Consider the following 19220-nt stretch of genomic DNA (forward strand, 5'->3'; position numbering starts at 1 on the left):
TCAATGCATGAATGAAAGCAAAAACGGTCTTCTTAAAATAATTATAGACATTTAGATGAAGGCAATTCACTCGTTCGCCATTCGTGTGACTTTAGATAATTTTTTTCTGTGTTACAATTGCGCAAAAAATTTTATCCTTAAAAAAAAATTTTTTTTTGGTCTGAATTTTAATTGCAAATTTTTCGCGAATTTTGACACTTTAAATTAGTTGCGCTTGTTTTACCAAAAAGCCCCATGCCAATAAAATTTAATCCACGCTGTTAATCGTTACTATTTTACGATTATGAGTACAGAAAATATAAAATATGGTTACAAATAACATGTTTTTGCTTGTCAATATTTATAATGGTAACAAGAAACACAAAAAAATCGCATGACTTGTGATATTTTGTTCAAAATATTAATATTAATATATTTAAAGTTGCCTCCAACTCGTTATTATTAGATGATAAATTATTGGCTTTTTACACTTATTTATTTATTTTTGCAAACAAATCCGAATGCACTACCTCGTTTTTTTCCACACGATCAACAATGATCGACTGAACAGGAATTTTCACGTAAAATCTCTTTTTCTGCAGCCAAGAGATGAATAAAGATGCATTTTTGCGGTAAAGTTATAACATGTGCGAACGAGACACGTTGAAATTGATTCAATAAATAAATCGATAAAAATTGAAAAACATTTTATTTGATAGATGTGAAAAAAGAAGCAAAAAACAAACTTTTAAACTACTTAGATAGCAACTTTTTAAAGTAAGTAGGATCCGAATCACTTCCTATTTCCTTTTTTACGCGATTTTTACTTATTTTTATGCATTGCGTGCAAAATGATGCTTTATGGGTATGTCAGATGTGTTCCGGCAAAGTGACACACAAAGTAAGGTCTTAAAAAGCAAAGCCGATTATTTTTATTTAGCTTGAACTAAACCATGTTAACATTCCAATAAAAGAAATTAATTACGTAAGAGTTTTTATCAGCGGAGATCTTGAAGTCTCGAAGGCCTGAACCGCAAATTGAACGCGATTTTCTAATTGTTTAAACAATGTATGGGAGAGCTTTCTATATTTGAACATTTTTTTTTTTCGAATTGACCACACAGATATCAATTTTAATACATTTTTGGTTTTAGGTTCATTCGTTATGGTTTTCTGTCTTGTATATGGTTAAAAAACTATAGAAACAATGATATATGATAGGTTTTTGAATAAAAAAAAAATAAACCAAAATGAAAATCTTGTTGAATGAGCATTCATTGTCGGTAATGATATTGATAGTCTCTCATTAAGCATTAGTGCAAAATTGTGTGATAGGATTTGTAGATTGATCACGAAAGGTTTTTATTTATTTTTGTTATTTATTAATTTATAATTGTTTTTAATTTCATTTTATTTTTAGTTTTTTTATTTAGATTTTTTTTTTTTTATTTTTTTTTTTTTTTTTTTTTTTTTGAAAAAAAAATTATTTTTAATTTTTCAGCTTTTATTTTTTTTTAGATTTTTAATTTTTTTAGCTTTTAATCTTTTCAGATTTTGAAGCTCTAAGCTTTTAAAGTCTTCAAACTTGATATTTTTTCAATTTTTCTTAATATTTTTTCAAATTTTTTTTTTTTTGCAATTCAGTTTTTGAATTTCTCAGTCATTTTGACTCTGAAAGCTCTTCAGTTTTCAATTTTTCAGCTTTTGACTCTCTCAGCTCTTCAGTTTTCATTCTCTTCTTTTTTCATTAAATTAAATTCAGCTTTTACTCTCTACAAGCTCTTCAGTTTTAAAATTTTTAAATTAAGCTTAAAATATTAGCTCTTCAGTTTTCAAATTTCTCAGCTTTTGACTCTCTCAGCTCTTCAGTTTTCAAATTTTCTTAGCTTTTAACTCTCTCAGCTCTTCAGTTTTCAAATTTCTCAGCTTTTGACTCTCTCAGCTTTTGAATTTTTTTTATCTCTTGTACTTCAATTCAACTTCATATAAAATTTCTTAACTCTTCAGTTTTTAAGACTTTTGATTCTTCAGCTTTTGATTTTATTTTTTTTTAACTTTCGACTTTTAGACCTCCAACTTTTAATTTTAATATTTTTAAAGTATTTTCTTCAACAGAAGGTAGTTCCAAAAGCTTTCTTCATACAATTTTGTTTACGAAAAATATGTCTGTCCCTCAACTTTATTGATCATTTATTAAAAACTTTCATATCTCCAAAAGAATATTCACTTGCTCTTTATTTCTTTTTCTTTTTTCAAGATCATTTTGTTCCGTTCCGTGCTTATCATTGTCATCATAAAACATCATTAAGCAAAAATAAAATTTAATTTTATCGCGTTTCTTCGATGAATTTCGACGCAAGAGGCAAATGAAAGTAAAATTTTGCCCGAAGCACTTATCTCTTTTGTATTATCACGCAGTATCCGTATGAAATGAATTTATAACGAAAGAAGAGAAAAAAAAGACTAATACTGTTACAACATTCATGTTCATCTCAGAGATTCACTTTTTTTCTCATTAATATTCTGCATTGTCCATTCACGTGTAACGATTTACGAAAAAAAAAACTTGCTTTGACATTTTTCTCGATTACGTTATTATCGCATGCATTTCTCTGCATAAATTTTTGCATCACATCAATTAAAAGCACTCGTTGATTAAATAAAGCGATGGGCGTTTAATACCTGTTTATCATCACTTTACTCGTCCAGTTGAATGATCTGCGACATTGAGTATTTTTATTGTCAATCGCGTGTTGTCGCTTCGAAAAGGCTTCGAGGTGTGAAGAAATTGTCTTGTCAGTAATTAAAACAAAAGACACACTTTTCATATTTTCACACTTTTCGTGCCATAGAGAGAAAGAGAGACTTTCAAGTTCAAAGTCATATATTATGATGTTTATAACCATTATTAAAGTGTATTAATGTAATAAATAGTAGTCGAGTTTAATTGTTCTGGGCTCGCTTGACCGGCAATTTATCACGTTTTAAGTGAAATAAATAATATTTTAATAATAGGTTGGATTTCATTCAAGAGAAGCGAGAGAAAGAACGAAATTTCGCCAACATATCGACAACAATCGTTTGTTCGACACGAAATCTGTGTCATTATCCACTTGTTATGGTATGAAGAGTCGTAAATTTACTTGCACTTGTAGTTTGTTATCTTATGAATGAAAAAGAGATTCAATTAACGTTTTTTTTTAAGAAAATGATAAAAATCAATTTTTGTTTAAAAATTTCAACTTTTTTTTAAAGTTCATAATTTTTTATAATTTTGATTTTTTTAATTTCTCACATTTTTTTATTTTTTTTTTATTATTTTAAGTTTTATTATTTTGAAAATTTTATTTTTTAATAATAATTTTATTTTATTTTTTTTAAATTTTTTAAATTTATTTTTATTAAAGTTCAAAAAAAAATTAATTAACTTTATTTTTATTAAATAATTTATTTTAAATTAATTTTATTAATTAAATTTAAATTATTTTTCAAAAAATTATTTTTAAAGCATTTTATTTGGTTACTTTAAAAAAAAAATATATTTTTTTTAACTTTAAAAAATTAAATTTCAATTAATTTAATTATTTTATTTTTCAAAAAATTATTTTTAAAGTATTTTATTTAATTTTGAAATTTTTTTAACTTTTAAATTAAATTTCAATTAAGTAAACGGAAAAAAAATATTTTTTTTTATATTTTAATTAATTTATTTATTTTTTCATAAATAAAATAAAATAATAAACTAAATTATAAAATAATTAATTTTTTAGTTTAATTTGTTAATATTCATATATTAATTATTTTTAATTAAATTAAATTTTAAAAATTTAGTTTTTTTTATTATTAATTTTTTTACTTATTTTATTTTTATTCTTATTTTAATTAATTAGCTATTTATTATTTAATTAATTTTTTTTTTATTTTTGAAGTTTTTATTATTAAAGTTAAAAAGTTAATTAATTTTAATATTATTTTTGAAATAATTATTTTTAAAGTGTTTATTAATTTGTGAGCTTTTAAATTAATAAATTAAGAAAATTTAAAAAATAAATTATTTTGAATTGATAAAATAATTAATTAATAAAATTAAATAAATTAAACCAAAATAATATAAATAAATTAAATTTTTATTAATTTAACTTATTTATTTAATTTATTAATTATTAAAAAAAACTTTAAAGTTTTTAATATATTTAGCTCTTCAAGTTTTCAGCTCTTAAAATTTATTAACTTTTGTTAAAATTGTCAAATTAATTAATTTTAAACCCGCTGAGTTTTACTCCAATTTTTTTATTATTAAACAATTCCCCGAATTATCGACCATCTGGAGTCCAACTTAATTTTTTTTCCTCTTCATGAATGAATCACAGGAAGCAAAATTAATGACAACTTTCTGCTAAATCGATCAAAAACTTTTTTTGACCATGTCAAAGAGGTTTCCAGACAACTCGCAGTCAAATCAATGAATCAGTCTACTTTTGTGTCTTCTTGAAAGAACATCTGAAAAAAAAAGAAAAAAATGAATTTCTTCAAAATATTTTTTATTTTCTCATATTTTTGTTTTTTCCAAGCCTCTGGTCAAACAAAAAAATGTAAAAATCCGCGCCTCGCCTTGTACAACGTAACTTTTGTCGGAAATTGGTCTCCTGATTTGTTCCCGAAGCAATATCCGGAATTTCGCCCGCCAGCCCAATGGAGCAAAACTTTCGGTAAGTTCTTATGTCACGCTTTATTTTTTGGCGTAAGGTCGTCCGTTATGTAAAGCCTTTCTTTTTACGATGGAAAAAACCGCCGAAAGTCCTTGATCCAATTTTTTTGACGCTTAAAATTCTTAACATGTAATTTTTTTGTGCGCGCCGAATAAAAGGGAAAGAGAAAGAAGGACAAGACACCCAATCTCTTTTTACAATATTTTTCTGTAAGTTGTCAGTAAGTTGAGTGTGTAACGTGCCATTAGTTGATTAATTCAATACAATTCGCGCAAAAAAAAAATCGAACGGCAAAAAAAAATAAAATTGTAATAATGTCGCCGCGAGACATTACTTAAAAAAATATTTTTTGGCAATTTCGACATTTTTGCTAATACAATAACATGAAGGGTGCCAAGAAATGGAAAAAAGGTGCAAGGTCATCAAGTCTGCTTACTCACTTATTGCCGATTATATAATTTCCCACAAGAAACTGCAATGTAGAGCATAAAATGTAATTTTTTTTTGCGCGAATACCGGACGAATGACGAAGGAAAGGAGAAACATAAAAGAAACTTTTTTTGACAAAGAGTTGTAAATATTTAAAATTATGAGACATGCGAACGTTTAAATGGAATTGAATTTAAAAAAATAGGATTGGACAGTAATTGAACCTTTCACTAAATGCTGCAAAAAAACACGACAGGTGCAAATTTTTACAACGTTTTGAACAAATTTGATCAGAATCCTAATTGATGGGCGACTTTTGGTCTGAAGAAAAGTTTTCTTTTTAATAAAAATGTGATTGTTACATAAGGTTGCGTATGATGACAAAAACGGAGGGCAATTAAGAAAAGACAGTGGGCGATCATAATATTATTACCAGATGCGATTAAATTTTACTCGTGACTGAATTTGTGAATGAGTTTAAAAAAATTTAATGGTTAATAGGTTTAAACAATGAAGAAAAAATGTTTAAATTTATATGAAGCTTTAAAAGTTTATTTAAAAAAACTGAGAAATTAAATCCCGAGTACTGAGTTAATTAAAAACTGAAGTCAAAAACTAAAAACTGAAGAGCTGAGAAGCAAAATTTGAAAAACTGAAAGGCTAAAAAGTAAAAATTTGTTAAACTGAAGAGCTGAGAGTCAAAATTTGAACCTTTTAAGAGCCTAGAAGTAAAAATTTGTAAAAACTGAAGAGCTAAAAAGTAAATATTTGAAAAACTGAAGAGCTGAGAAGCAAAATTTGAAAAACTGAAAGGCTAAAAAGTAAAAATTTGTTAAACTGAAAAGCTGAGAGTCAAAATTTGAACCTTTTAAGAGCCTAGAAGTAAAAATTTAAAAAACTGAAGAGCTAAAAAGTAAATATTTTAAAAATTGAAGAGCTGAAGAGTAAAAATTTGAAAAACTGAAGAGCTAAAAAGTAAAAATTTGTAAAACCGAAGAGCTAAAAAGTAAAAATTTGAAAAACTGAAGAGCTAAAAAGTAAAAATTTGAAAAACTGAAGAGCTAAAAAGTAAAAATTTGAAAAACTGAAGAGCTAAAAAGTAAAAATTTGAAAAACTGAAGAGCTAAAAAGTAAAAATTTAAAAAATTGAAGAGCTGAAGAGTAAAAATTTGAAAAACTGAGGAGCTAAAAAGTAAAAATTTGAAAAACTGAAGAGCTAAAAAGTAAAAATTTAAAAAACTGAAGAGCTAAAAAGTAAATATTTTAAAAATTGAAGAGCTGAAGAGTAAAAATTTGAAAAACTGAAGAGCTAAAAAGTAAAAATTTGAAAAACTGAAGAGCTAAAAAGTAAAAATTTGAAAAACTGAAGAGCTGAAAAGTCAAAATTTTAAAAACTGAAGAGTTAAAGAGTAAAAATTTGTAAAACTGAAGAGCTAAAAAGTAAAAATTTGAAAAACTGAAGAGCTAAAAAGTAAAAATTTGAAAACTGAAGAGCTAAAAAATAAAAATTTAAAAACTAAGAGCTGAAAAGTCAAAATTTAAAGCTGAAGCAAAAAAATGAAACATTTTATTTTTTTGCTTCGACTCACTTTTAATTTTTATGCGAAAACGGAGACCTTGACACACACACAATTAAGAAAGTGCGTTAAATTAAACGCCTTTCCCTTTTATTATCTTTCATTTTTTCGGGGCGACTTTTCCACAAACTAATTGACGTTGTCGTGTCATGTGAACTCAAAAAACTGTCGAAAGCTCATTAAATCATTAAAATTCATGAAATTTAAGTCAATTTTCACTTCAACTTTGCTATAAAAGTCCATCAAAGCCATAATTATGAGCACACTTCCGACTAATTGACATATTTGTTTATTTTTTTTTTTTACTCGGTCAGTCGTCAGAAAAATTGATGTCATCAAAGAGTTACGCAACCAAAAAAATTTCCTCATTACATCATTGGAGACCGAAAAATGCATTTGAGACAAATTTAGACTCCAACACGAGGCGTGAGAATGTCTATTTCCGCCATTCGTCTTGATATCAAAGCACGCAAAATGCTGAAAAAAAATAAATAAACAAACTGTTTGAGTGAAATTGATCGCTGTGAGTAACCTGCTCTTCTTTTTTTGTTGTTTCTTCTTCTTCGTCGTCTTTCTTCTTTCGTCGTGCGTTCGTACTTTTGTGCAAATTTTCACACCGCTGCAAGTGCATCGTAATCTTTTTAATTACATAACGCGAGTAATTTTGCCTCGAGCAAAGCCTTTTTTAAGTACATTGTAAGTAAAAGTATGACATAGCGCCGCATATAAGGAAAAAGAGTGCAGTACGATGTGAAATGATGATTCAAGACAAGGTCGTGCTCTTCATTGTGCGAAATGAATTTTATTGCAATTTACATGTTATTGTTGGTATTTACAACTTTTTATTGTTACGTTGAGAGCATTGAGGAGGAGTCGATGAACTGATAACGGGAAATTATTTCGACCTTGATGACTTTTGGAGCGGATTTTTGATTAATTACTTTGATTTTTGAGAAGAAAAGGAACTGAAAGAAAAAAATAAATTTAAATTAAAAAAAAATTTAAAAAAAATAACTTTTCGCTTTTGTATTTTAATAAAATAAAAATTTTTTAAATTTCTCATAAAATACAAAAACTAACTTGAAAAATTTAATTAAAATGCTCAAATTTTATTTTTAGCACTAAAGAGCTAACTTTTCAGCTCTTTATTTTTTTTAACAAACTCAATCAGTTTTTAGTTTATTATTTGAGTTTTTGTCAGTTTTCTCTAAAAATGTAAAAAAAAATAAAAACTGACTTGAAAAAATTAAATTTAGCTTAATAAGATCAAGAGCTAACTTTTCAGCTTTTAGATTTTAAGACAAATTTTAACAATTAAAGGTCTAAAATTGAATTTTATTTAAAATTTTGGTTTGAAGATCATCTAAAAGGAATTTTATGTCAACAATTTTACAAAATTAAAAAAAAAATTAAGCTCTTCGCGAGCTAACTTTTATGTTTTTAGAGAAAATTTAACAATATTTAGTAAAAAAAATTTTTTTTTAATTTTTTTTGTAAAATATTGTATGAAATTAAAATTAACTTAAGAATTCGATTAAAAGCTAATTTTTCAGCTTTTAAAAATACAATTAATTAAATTCTAAAATTTTCGAAAAAATTTCTTGAATCTTCGAAAAAAAGAAATTTATTTTTAAATTAAAAAAAAATTATTTAATTTAAAATTTTTAAAAAATTTCTTGCATCTTCAAAAAAAAAATTTTATTTAATTTTTTTTTCAATGTTTAAAATGTTTATTTTTTGTAAAAATTAAAATAAATTTTCGAAAAAATGAAAAAAATTTAAATTTTAATTTTTTTCGAAAAAAATTTTTTAATTAATTTTTAATTTTTGTTTAATGTGTAAAATTTTAATTTTTGTGTAAAAATTAAAAAAAAAATTCATAAATTTTCGAAAAATTATTTATATTTAAATATTATTTTTATTTTTTGTAAATAAAAATTAAAAGAAATTTCGTTAATTTTTTTTTTAAATTTTAATTTTTTTCCAATGCTTTATTATTATTTATTATTATTATTTTTTATTTTTTTTTTTTTTTAAAAATTAAAAGAAATCATTAATTAAAAAAATTAAAATTTGTTCAGAAATATAAATTCTCTCGTCTTTATTCAACATTTTTATATATATTTTTTTTAATTTACATTTTTTTACATATTCGCCAAAATTGTTGCTGTCGAAAAATCCTCTTCCGTCACTTCTGGCTTTGAATTTTTTCTTCTTTTACTTTTATTCGCTCTATTATAAGCTCCCCTCAGATCTTCAAATGACGTCCCATTCGTACTCCAAAGTTTTTCGTACGCCGTTCTCACAGTTTTTCCCGAAATACTCAACGTATTCAGAAATAAAGTCTGACAAACTTGAATTTTCACTTCACTCCCGTTCTGCCATTCGCCCGTACCAATAAAGTACAATCTCGAAATTTTCCTTTTACTTCTCTCGGTTCGTTTACTTTTGATGTCTACGGTTTGTGTGTATCTCAATAAAAATTGATATTTCTCATTTACGGACGACAAAAGGTAATATCTATCGAAAAATTGTTGTCTCAAGCCGTCATCGACTCGATCTTGGCAATTCATGCGACAATTGACGCAATATTCACGCACAGATTTCGCCGGGACGATCGTTCCATCGGCTTTTGTGTAACTTAGGCCGTGTAAATTTGCGTTTTTTCGCCGATTTGCTGCCCAAGTCGTTGGATCAGCGGTTGATTTTTTGGCATGAGATTTTTTTACGGGCTTTTCTATCTCGATTTCGACCGTTTTTGGGGCAGTTTCGATAAATGCATCTTCTGAAAGTTCAATTTTGCCGAGGGGTTTTTGGTAAACGTAAATTATTTTGGGACTTTCGATCGTTTCTGCGTTATAATAGTACGCTTGTTGCCCAATACTTTCGTTATAATCCTCCAAAGTCATGATTTTATCGGATTTTGGGTCGAATTTCGCAACTTCAATGATTTCAACTTTTTGAATTGTCTTTTTTGGAGTAACGGGAGACTTTTTCTTGGGCGGCGGGTTGAGTTTTAGCTCTAATTCTTTGTCGTAAAGCTCTTTATATTGCTCGATGGAGACATAATATTCGGGTTTTGCACTTTGTTTCCGCATTGAGTCACAATAAAGATCGTACATCCGAGGAATGAACTCGTCAACCAACGGAAATTGCTTAATATGATCCTTAACGAGCGTAATTTGCTTCTCCGTGACATCTTCTGAGGTCTTTCGAAGAAATTTTCCTCGCAAATCTTCAAAACACGTCCCGTTTGTGCTTCTCATTCGTTCATAGGCACATCGAATAACCTTATTGGAGATGCACAAAGTGTTCAAAAAGGTCACTTGACACACTTGGATGCGCGATTCGATCCCATTTTCCCAACATCCGGTCCCAATAAAGTACGTCCTTGAGATTTTTCGATTGCTGTCGGTTGCTCGATGACGTTTTACGTCGACTGTTTGCACGTATCGCAGGATAAATTGCCGTTTTTCGCTCAGAGACGAGATATTGTAGTATCTGTCGAAGAATTGTTGTCGGATTTCGCGTGAAATTCTATCGGGACACTTCATGCGGCAATTTTGACATGTATCTCCGATCGTTTTTGGGGGAGCGATTGTTCCATCGTGACGTTGATAACTCTTTCCATGAGCAATTGCCGACTTGCGGATGTTCTTTTTCCATGCTTCGGGATTGCATTTGCGTGTTTTTGGCTTTTTCGCTTTTGGTTTGGGCTTTTCGGGTTTCGTTGTGGTTGTTGTTGTCACAATTACTTCCATTTTTTGGGAAATTCTCGAAAGAATTTGATGAGATTTGAGCTTCACAGCCTTTAAAGTTGAGTTTTTGTACTGTTTGATGGTAAATTTTTGAAAGAATTCCCAAAAATTTTAATTTTTAATGAATTTTCTTTGAAATTCAAGTCGTTTGTTTAGGAAAATGCAATTTTAATTTGGTTTCCCTGACATGAAAATGAAACGTTCAAATCGTTCAAATTTTAATTTTTATAATTTCCGTTAAAAATTAACGAATTTTTTTATTTTTTTCAGGTCGAATTCACAATTCTTTTGTTTGAACAAATTACAAAATTGTTTTTCCAAATTTAAAAATATAAATAAATAACAAATTTTTTTATTTTTTTCAGGTCGAATTCACAATTCAAATCATTTTCTCTTCAAATTGGGCAAACGAGCATCAAAAGGCATCGTAAACTTCGTCGATCAACGAAATTCCGACATTTTAGAGAGAGAAGCGACAAACGAAGACATCTTTAATGACTTTTCCATTCCGGCGATTTCGAAAGGAGTTGGTTTTGAATCCGGCAAATTTTTAATCGACAATGAGCATCCGCTTGTTTCGCTTCTTTCGAACATTATTCCATCCCCGGATTGGTTTGTGGGAGTTGATAGTTTGATGGTTTGTAATTTTTTAGGTTAAAATTGAATTTTTAATGATTTTTTTCGTTTTTAGCTTTGTAAAAATGATCGATGGATTGAGAGACTTACAATTGAGGCAAAACCTTATGATGCCGGATTCGAATCAGGATTGACTTTTACAGCGCCTGTGTGGCAAACAACTCCTCAAGGACCCGTTAAAGCAATTACGCATAAAGAGCCTTCGCATGAAGCGTCGAGTTTCTTTTATCCGGAATTAGATGAATTGCCGCCAATGGGTTTTTATCACTTTCAAAAGGTATTTTTTATGAAGATTTGTCGAGAGAAAAATTTTTTCGAAATTCAAAGAGAGATTTTTTTCGAACATTTTTAATAAATTTGAAAAATATTAAAAGAAAATTTCCGTAATTTTTGATAAATTTCAAGCTTAAAAACCATCAAATATGCCTTCAAAAAATTTTTACTTTTTTTTTATTTTTCAAGCTTAAGAACTTTCACAAAAAATTTAAACATTTTTCGAATTTCATAAGAAAATTTTCGAAAATTTGAAATTTTTTCGAACATGAATTACCTAATTAATTTAATTTTTTTTTAAATTAAAAATTTTCAAGTTAATTTAATAAAATTAATTTCGGAAAAATGTAAGAAAACAATTTTCTGAGCTTCAAATTTAAAAAAAAAATTCTAAAAACTTTACTAAAAAATTATTAAAATTTTCGATAAATAAAAAATATTATGTTTTTTTAGATAAGAACATTTTTCGAAAATTTGAAACTTTTTAAAAAATTTAATTTCGAATTTTTTAAAATTTCACATTTTCGAAAAAATTTCTGAAAAGTGACTTTTGATTTCGAAAAATTATGAAAATATGGTCGAAAAAATTCAAAATTTGTGAAATTATTTTCCAAAAATTAAAAATTTACAAATTAATGTTCTAAATTTAATTTCGAAAAATTTCTTACAACTCTACTAAATTTTTAAAATTTTCGAAAAATGAAAATTATTAAAAAGATAAAATTTAATTTCGAAAAATGATAAAAAAATTTTTCAGAAAATTTAAAAAAAATCTTTTTCGAAATTAAAAATTTCGAAAAATTTTGTGAATTTTTTTTTTTTAATTTCGAAAAATATGAAAAAGAAAATTTCTGAGCTTCAAATTAAAAAAATGTTAAAGAAACTCTTCTAAATTTTTGAAAATGAAAAATATTAATTTTTTAATTTTTTTTTTTTTAGATCGCTGAATTCATAAATTCCGAACACTTAAAACATCATTGCGCATCAAGCGGATTTTCATCCTTCGATTTTGACTTTGAAACAGACGACGAATATTCGGAGAAATTAACTTCGACGTCAGTTGATCTCATCATTTTCTTGTCCTTCCTCATTTTGATCCCATTTCTCTTCATTTTCAGTACAATGCGTTCCGTGAAGCGTCGCGTTCCGAATCGCGAGGCATACGTTTCGCCCGATTGTCAAGTTGGCGAATGGAGTGCATGGAGCGCGTGTTCAAAGGCATGCGGCATCGGAGAAACATTTCGAACGCGAAAAGTCTTGAAACATCCAAAACGAGGCGGATTGCCGTGTCCCGCGTTGAAACAAACAAGTTGGTGCGGATCATCACGCGACTGTAGCTCAAACGAAAATTACTTTAGATGGTAAATAAATTTATTTTTTAGCGGATTTGGGTTTTTTCTTCGGCGACGGCGACGGAAGAGCATCCGATTGGGTCGAATCACTTTCCAAACAATTCATTTCGAAGATTTTTTGTACTTCGGTGATCTTTTTGAAGTGAATTTGGTCAACTATGGTTTTCGATTTTGTTGATTTTACGGGACTTTCTTCTTGACTCGAGCAACTTGGCTTCTCGCTATCCGTTACAGAGCCTCGTTCCTTCTTGATTTCCTTAAAAGCGCGATCTTTGATGGATTTTCGCTTGTCTTTGATACTTTTTCGTTCGCCTTTTTCCCTTTCAACCTCTTCGTCGGAGTCTTTTCTGCTCGTTTCCGTCGTTCGACGAGTTCTTTTGCGTTTCGCGCGTTGAGGTCTGCTGTGCGTGAACAAATCTTGCATCTCCTGAAGTGCTTCGTTGATGTCTTTGACCAACGTACTTGGCGCCAAAGTACATTCCCCTTCCTCAGGTTGATCCAAATTCTCTTTCATCTCGTTGTAGGCGATTTCAAGGGCTTCTAATGCCGACATGATGCCATGATTTGTCTGCAAACCTTCAACTTCGTGCAAAATTGAGGCGGAAATCGGTTTGTATTGCAATTGAGTCTCAATTCCTGACTCGGTTTTGTCATTTTCGCTCTTCGATTGACCATCCAGAAGGTATTTCGACTCAAAAAGACAGAAACTAAAAGAAATTTTTGATAAAAAATTAAAAAATTCGATGAAAAATCGTTAATTTTCTTACTGATAGGCATCATCTTGCAACAATTTCCACCAAATAATGAACGGATGTTGATATTCTTCGGAAGAAAGCTTCGAATAAAAGTCTTTGAAGGCACTCCAATCATTTTCTGTAACTCGAATCTTCGCAACTCCCTTATCCGGTTGCTTCTGATAGATCGAATACATCAAATAAAGACAACAACTGCGAAAAATCATTAATTAATTTTAAAAATTTGAGTTAAAAAGCCGGTTTTTACCATTTATCGTTCATATTACTGCTGCGAACGAAAATTCTCTTGACTATTGTGAGAGCTTCTTCCACAAAATTGTTCAAATCGTCAACGGATTGTCTTCCGCTACAAAGAAATTTCATTAAAATTTGATTTTTTGAAGAATTTTCTACTTACTAAAATATGCAATGAAAGTTCAAATCATTCCAAGTTGTGCAAAAGTCCTGAAAGTTGATGGAATTTAAGTTTGCGAATCTCTGCATGAACAAGTGACAGTCCTCCAAGAAGCCCAAAGATATATTTGAAGTCATTTTTGGTCAGATTTTTAATTAAAATTGAAGATTTTTCAAGAAATTCGTTTGTTTTGATGGCGGAAAGTACAAAAAATTGCCTTTGCTAATTCAATTTTTGAGATGTTCGAGAACGAGTTACTCAAACATATGGGAATCGGTGTGAGGGAGAGCAGTAAAATAATTTTTTATTTAGTTTTTCATTACAAAGAAGCATTTAATTTTGTACAAAAATGAGTGAAAGCACGAACCAAGACGACTCTCTACCGGAAAAACATGAAGAAACGACAAATCCCGCGACAGAAACTGCCTCAGAGACAAAAAATGACGAGTTCAAGGACAACAACGAGGTCGCCGCATCTGCAGATGACCTTCCCGTAGATAGTTTATTGCAACAAATTGTCGACAAATCACCCGAAGCCAAAGAAAACGCGTCAACGAATGCCGAAAATGCACAAATTGCAACAAAAAATGATGATCAAAGTACAACAAAAGCCCCCGACTCGGAAGAGACACAACAACAATCAACCCCGTCAGCAGCGAATAACTCGTTAAGTTTGCTCGCACAATACGACAGTCAAGACTCGAGTTCGTCGAGCGATGAATCTGACACCGAATCCAGCGGAATGGAAGTCGATAGTGCCGATAGTGAGAGTTCCTCGTCGTCTTCGAGCGTAAAGTCCTTGGAAGCGATAAAGAAGAAAATTGACGAGTTTCAAGATGATGAAGAGGATGACGATGAAACGGGCGAAAAGAAGAACCAAGCTCCGATCAAAGCGATTGGGGAACTTGGCATTGAGGATCTCCCGCCAATTGAAGACTTGTATATTACCGTGCCAGAAAAAGAGTGCAATTTATTAGGAAAAATCACGTCAATTGTAGATCAATTAGGTAAGATTTTTGTTCGAAAATGTTTAAAAAAAATTATTTTGAGATTTAAAAAAAATTTTTAAAATTTTGATTTTTAATAATTTTTAAATAAATTTTTTTAATTTTTTTTATTTTTTTTAAATATTAACAGCTGTCATATTTTTTTTAAATAATGAATGTAAATTTTTATCAAAAATAAAAAAATTCAGTTAAGTTTGCTTTTAAAAAAATTCAAAAATTAATTTTATTTAATTTTTTTGACAGCTGTCATTTTTTTCTTTAAAAAATGTTCATAAAAATTTTCGAATTTCTCAAAAAAAATTATTTTAATTTTTTTATTCAAATCAATATTAAGATTTCATCAAAAAATTTCATACTTGTCATTTAAAAAAAATTGACAGCTGTCAAAATGTTTAAAAGAAATTTTTTTTTTAATTTATTTTAAAAATTACTTAACAATGTTCAAAATATTGACATTTCATAACAAATTAAATTTAAAAATTTTAATTTTTTGGAAAAAATTTGACAGCTGTCATATTTTTGAATATAACTTTTTGAAACAATTTAAAAACATTTTAGTTGAAATTGCTGATCAAATATTCTAAAATTTTGAAAAAAAAATGAAAAATTTAAATGATGAAAATTAAAAAAAATGTTTTTGACAGCTGTCAAAATTTTTCAAAAAAATCAATTTTTTTCAAATTAATTTTAAAAATTACTTCAAATTGTTTAAAAATTAATCTTTAATAACAATTTTAAGTCATTTTAAATTGAAATTTGTAAAATTTATACTTTTTTGAAAAATTTTGACAGCTGTCATTTTTTCTTAAGAATTTTAAAATAAGTTCAGTTTATATTGCTTATCAAATATTTAAAAAAAAATTAAATAATTCTTGAGGAAAAAAAATTAAAAAATTTAAATGATAAAAATTATGAAAAAATTAAATTTTTTTGACAGCTGTCATTTTTTTTAATTGTCAAAATAATTTTTTTGAATTTTATCTTTTTATTTAAATAAAAAATTAATTATTTTTTCGTTTAAATTTCAGTTTTAGTGGAATCTTTGCCAAATGTCGTTCCTCTCGATCTCGATACAATTTTATTTTTGGACAAAGGTCAACGTGCTTTGGGAAAAGTTTTCGACGTAATGGGGCAAATCCATTGTCCCATCTACTGCGTTCGTTTCAACACAAATCAAGAAATCATCGACAAAGGCATCCAAGTTGGGCAAGACGTTTATTGCGCACCTTCCGCTCCCTGCACTCAAATTGTCATCTTGCCCGAACTCATGAAGCACAAAGGCTCCGACGCCAGTTGGAAGAACGACATCGAACCGCCTGCTCGTTTCATCGAGTATTCCGACGACGAGGAAGAACGAATGGCAAGTCGAGCACGTCGCGCAACCCGAGAACAAACGAACGGCACAGAAGAATCGCATTCGCAACACATTCCGTCGCACCATCGAAACGGGCATCCGGGCAATCACACGTACAATCGAGCACGTCGCGGAGGCGGATCCGGAGGAAATTCGCATCATGCAAGCTTCAATTATCCTCGTCCCAATCATCATCATATGCCGATGCCGAATCACATGCACCATCAACCTCAATATTATTATCCGCCGCCCGGAGCTTCAGCAAATGTTTATCCGAATCCGTTCGCACAGCAACAAGTCGATCCGCGTTATTACGTGAATCCCTTTGCTTATGCCCCAACCGTCAATTATCCGCCATTTAATCCAAATTTGTTCTCTGGACCTCCGCCGCCGCCTCCTCCACAGAACTAAAACTCAAATAAAAGTTGTCCAATAAAAAATTTATTCATTTATTTTTGTTTTTTTGGTTTTGAGGATAACTTTCTGTGTATAAAAGTACAAGTTTCGTTTAAAAAATGATAAATTTATGGTAAATTGAGTTTTGACAGTTAAAAATTTGACAGATGTCAAAATATTTTTAAAAAAATTTAAATTTTGAACATTTTTAGACTCGAAATTTATTTTTTTCCTTATAAATTACATAAGAAACTTTAAAATTGCTTGAAAATGAGATTTAACAAAAAATTTTGACAGCTGTCAAAATGACAAATGTCAAAAATTTTCGTTAAAATAAAAATTTTTCAACATTTTAAGTTTTTTTTGTAAATTTTAGTTCAAACTTAATTTTTAGAAAAAATTTTTGAATGAAAAGTTTAAGTTTTATAAAAAATTTTGACAGCTGTCAAATCGACAAATGTTAAAAATTTTCGTTGAACTTAAAATTTTTTCATAATTTGACATTTTCTTGTACATTTTAGTTGAAATTTAATTTTTATGAACTTTCTTTCGTTGAAAAATTTTGATTTTATAAAAATTTTTGACAGATGACAAATTCAAATTTACAAATGTCAATTTTTTTTGCTATAATTAATTTTTTTCAATATTTTAAATTTTTCTTGTAAATAAATTTTAGTTAAAAATTAATTTTTAGAAACTTTCTTTCGTTGAAAAATTCTGATTTAATAAAAAATTTTGACAGCTGTCAAATTGACAAAAGTCAAAAAATTTTGTTAAAATTAATTTTTTTCAACATTTTATATTTTCTTGTACATTTCAGTTGAAATTTAATTTTTAGAAATTTTCTTTCGTAAAAAAATTTTGATTTAATAAAAAATTTTGACAGCTGTCAAAATGAGAAATGTCAAAATTTTCCTTCAATGTTAATTTTTGATTAAATTCTCTCATTTTCAGTACAATCAATATCAAAAATGTTTTAAAATTTCAAATTTCTAGCATCTTCTATCTCTTTAACTGTCAAAAAACTCTTCGGACTTATGCCTAAAATCATTTTTGGTGGCTTTTTCATCTTAAAAATGGCTTAAAAACTAAAATTTTTAAAAAATTTGTTCAACAATGTTGCAGAATGTCTTCAAATATCTGAACCAAATGCCCAATGCCGTGCGTATAATTTGTATCTTCCGTTCTCTCCTCATTCGGGAACTGATGCGCAAAATCAATCATCTTTACTTGAACCCAATCGGGCTGCGAATCTTCATTCAAAGACAACATTTCGTCACTTTTTAACTTTTGGAGGAACTCATCGTGCTTACAAATGAACTCTTTGAGTCGTTTCGCGTCGTACGCGATTAATACTGAGCTGCTGTAAAGCAAAAATTTCCTTTGACGCACTGCCCAGCTTTGAATTTGTCTCAAATTTTGCAGGATTTTTTGTATTAAAGGGCGATAAAGCTTCGTATCCGCATTTAAAAAGAGTTTAAAAGCTTCCAAAACGGAATTTTCATCCAAACTTTTGCCATATTCCTTGCCATAACGCTTGACTTTCCCGGCGGAGATGCTAAAAACTTGAAATCCGGGGATACAAAAGCCGACATTTTCCTTGCAACGCACATATTTGCTCGATTCAACCATTCGTTTGGCTTCCGAAGCTGTCGGATCCCACGTGCGTTTGCCAATTTTGATGTCGATGACACACGGCTCCGTCATGCCACTCGTGATATCAGTCAATTTGACGAATTGCACCTAAAAACAAACAAGAAATGATAAAATTTCGAAAAAATTGAAGAAGATAAGCGACTTACATCACGTCCTCGAACACTCATGACATGAACTCCGTGAAATTTGGGGACCATTTGTCTCAATTCTTTCGATGTTTGGTCTTCGGCGACTTCAAGCTGCTCGTAAAATGCCTTTTCACGCACCGCACAATCCGGTTTTGTCAGCGGTTTGAAGATAAAACCCTCGTTGGAGCTCTTTAGCATCCCAATGGCTTGCGCGGAATCCTGAAAAGTGTGTCCCGCAACCTGATTTTCCAACAAAATGGTGCCTTTGGGCAACACAGGTATCGACATTTTTCCGAATTTCGTTTGTTTACCGAGCGAAAATCACCATGTGAGTGAATTGTTGTGCACCAAAACAGCAAATGACTCACGAACGACACCGAGCGACGGCAAATAAATGAAATTTTCCGTACAAAAACAGATGATTTCACACACGGAACGTGCTTCTACGCCGCACAGTGCGACAAAAATTCACGCGAAACGATAAAATTACTTCACACTTGTGTCATAATTCATCTTTTTTCTCACTAATTTAAATCCAATTAGACCAATTATCGCATCAATTTCGTGAGAAATGGAAGTCGTTCGTCAATTTCGCTTGATTGACTCGGAAAAAAGCTGCGGGTAACGAGAGGAGGCAAATGACGACGTACTAATTATGTCTTCTTCTTCGATTTTATGATTTCCTCGTAGCAGAGAGAATCGAATCCGAATGATACGATTTTTGGATTTTGCAATTCGCCGCTTGTTAGTTCAGTCCGCCGGGGAAGGATGCGCCTTCTATCTGAACTCGTTTCGAGACCTGAGCAAGAAATCATGA

The 19220-nt window shown here is 29.3% G+C and overlaps 4 protein-coding genes across 5 annotated transcripts; 2 read left to right on the forward strand and 2 right to left on the reverse strand.

Annotated features, from left to right (window-relative positions):
* Window positions 1–846: 846 nt before the first annotated feature.
* LOC134837235 (spondin-2-like) lies at window positions 847–12726 on the forward strand. Its single transcript, XM_063852607.1, has 6 exons — window positions 847–880; window positions 4551–4688; window positions 10818–11089; window positions 11144–11365; window positions 12301–12416; window positions 12480–12726. The coding sequence occupies exons 1-6, from the start codon at window positions 847–849 to the stop codon at window positions 12724–12726; spliced, it is 1029 nt and encodes a 342-aa protein (XP_063708677.1).
* LOC134836820 (snRNA-activating protein complex subunit 1) lies at window positions 12337–14047 on the reverse strand. Its single transcript, XM_063852053.1, has 4 exons — window positions 13866–14047; window positions 13716–13814; window positions 13481–13660; window positions 12337–13420 (listed from the first exon to the last, which is right to left on the reverse strand). Exons 1-4 carry the CDS (start codon window positions 13997–13999, stop codon window positions 12733–12735), a joined length of 1101 nt encoding a protein of 366 aa, XP_063708123.1. The 5' UTR covers window positions 14000–14047; the 3' UTR covers window positions 12337–12732.
* Window positions 14048–14135: 88 nt separating this feature from the next.
* LOC134834166 (H/ACA ribonucleoprotein complex non-core subunit NAF1) lies at window positions 14136–16675 on the forward strand. Its single transcript, XM_063848737.1, has 2 exons — window positions 14136–14869; window positions 15898–16675. The coding sequence occupies exons 1-2, from the start codon at window positions 14212–14214 to the stop codon at window positions 16632–16634; spliced, it is 1395 nt and encodes a 464-aa protein (XP_063704807.1). The 5' UTR covers window positions 14136–14211; the 3' UTR covers window positions 16635–16675.
* Window positions 16651–18902, reverse strand: LOC134834174 (inositol polyphosphate multikinase). Of its 2 annotated transcripts, XR_010162149.1 has the most exons (3): window positions 18422–18902; window positions 17655–18362; window positions 16651–16706 (listed from the first exon to the last, which is right to left on the reverse strand). XR_010162149.1 is itself a non-coding variant. In XM_063848749.1 (2 exons), the coding sequence occupies exons 1-2, from the start codon at window positions 18689–18691 to the stop codon at window positions 17730–17732; spliced, it is 903 nt and encodes a 300-aa protein (XP_063704819.1). In that variant the 5' UTR covers window positions 18692–18901; the 3' UTR covers window positions 17353–17729. The 2 variants fall into 2 exon arrangements, 1 of the variants encoding a protein (XP_063704819.1); XM_063848749.1 differs by lacking the exon at window positions 16651–16706 and having other exon boundaries at window positions 17353–18362; window positions 18422–18901.
* Between the last annotated feature and the right edge of the window lie 318 nt (window positions 18903–19220).

The sequence above is a fragment of the Culicoides brevitarsis genome, chromosome 1, assembly GCF_036172545.1.
Source record: "Culicoides brevitarsis isolate CSIRO-B50_1 chromosome 1, AGI_CSIRO_Cbre_v1, whole genome shotgun sequence".
NCBI classification, from domain to species: domain Eukaryota; kingdom Metazoa; phylum Arthropoda; class Insecta; order Diptera; family Ceratopogonidae; genus Culicoides; species Culicoides brevitarsis.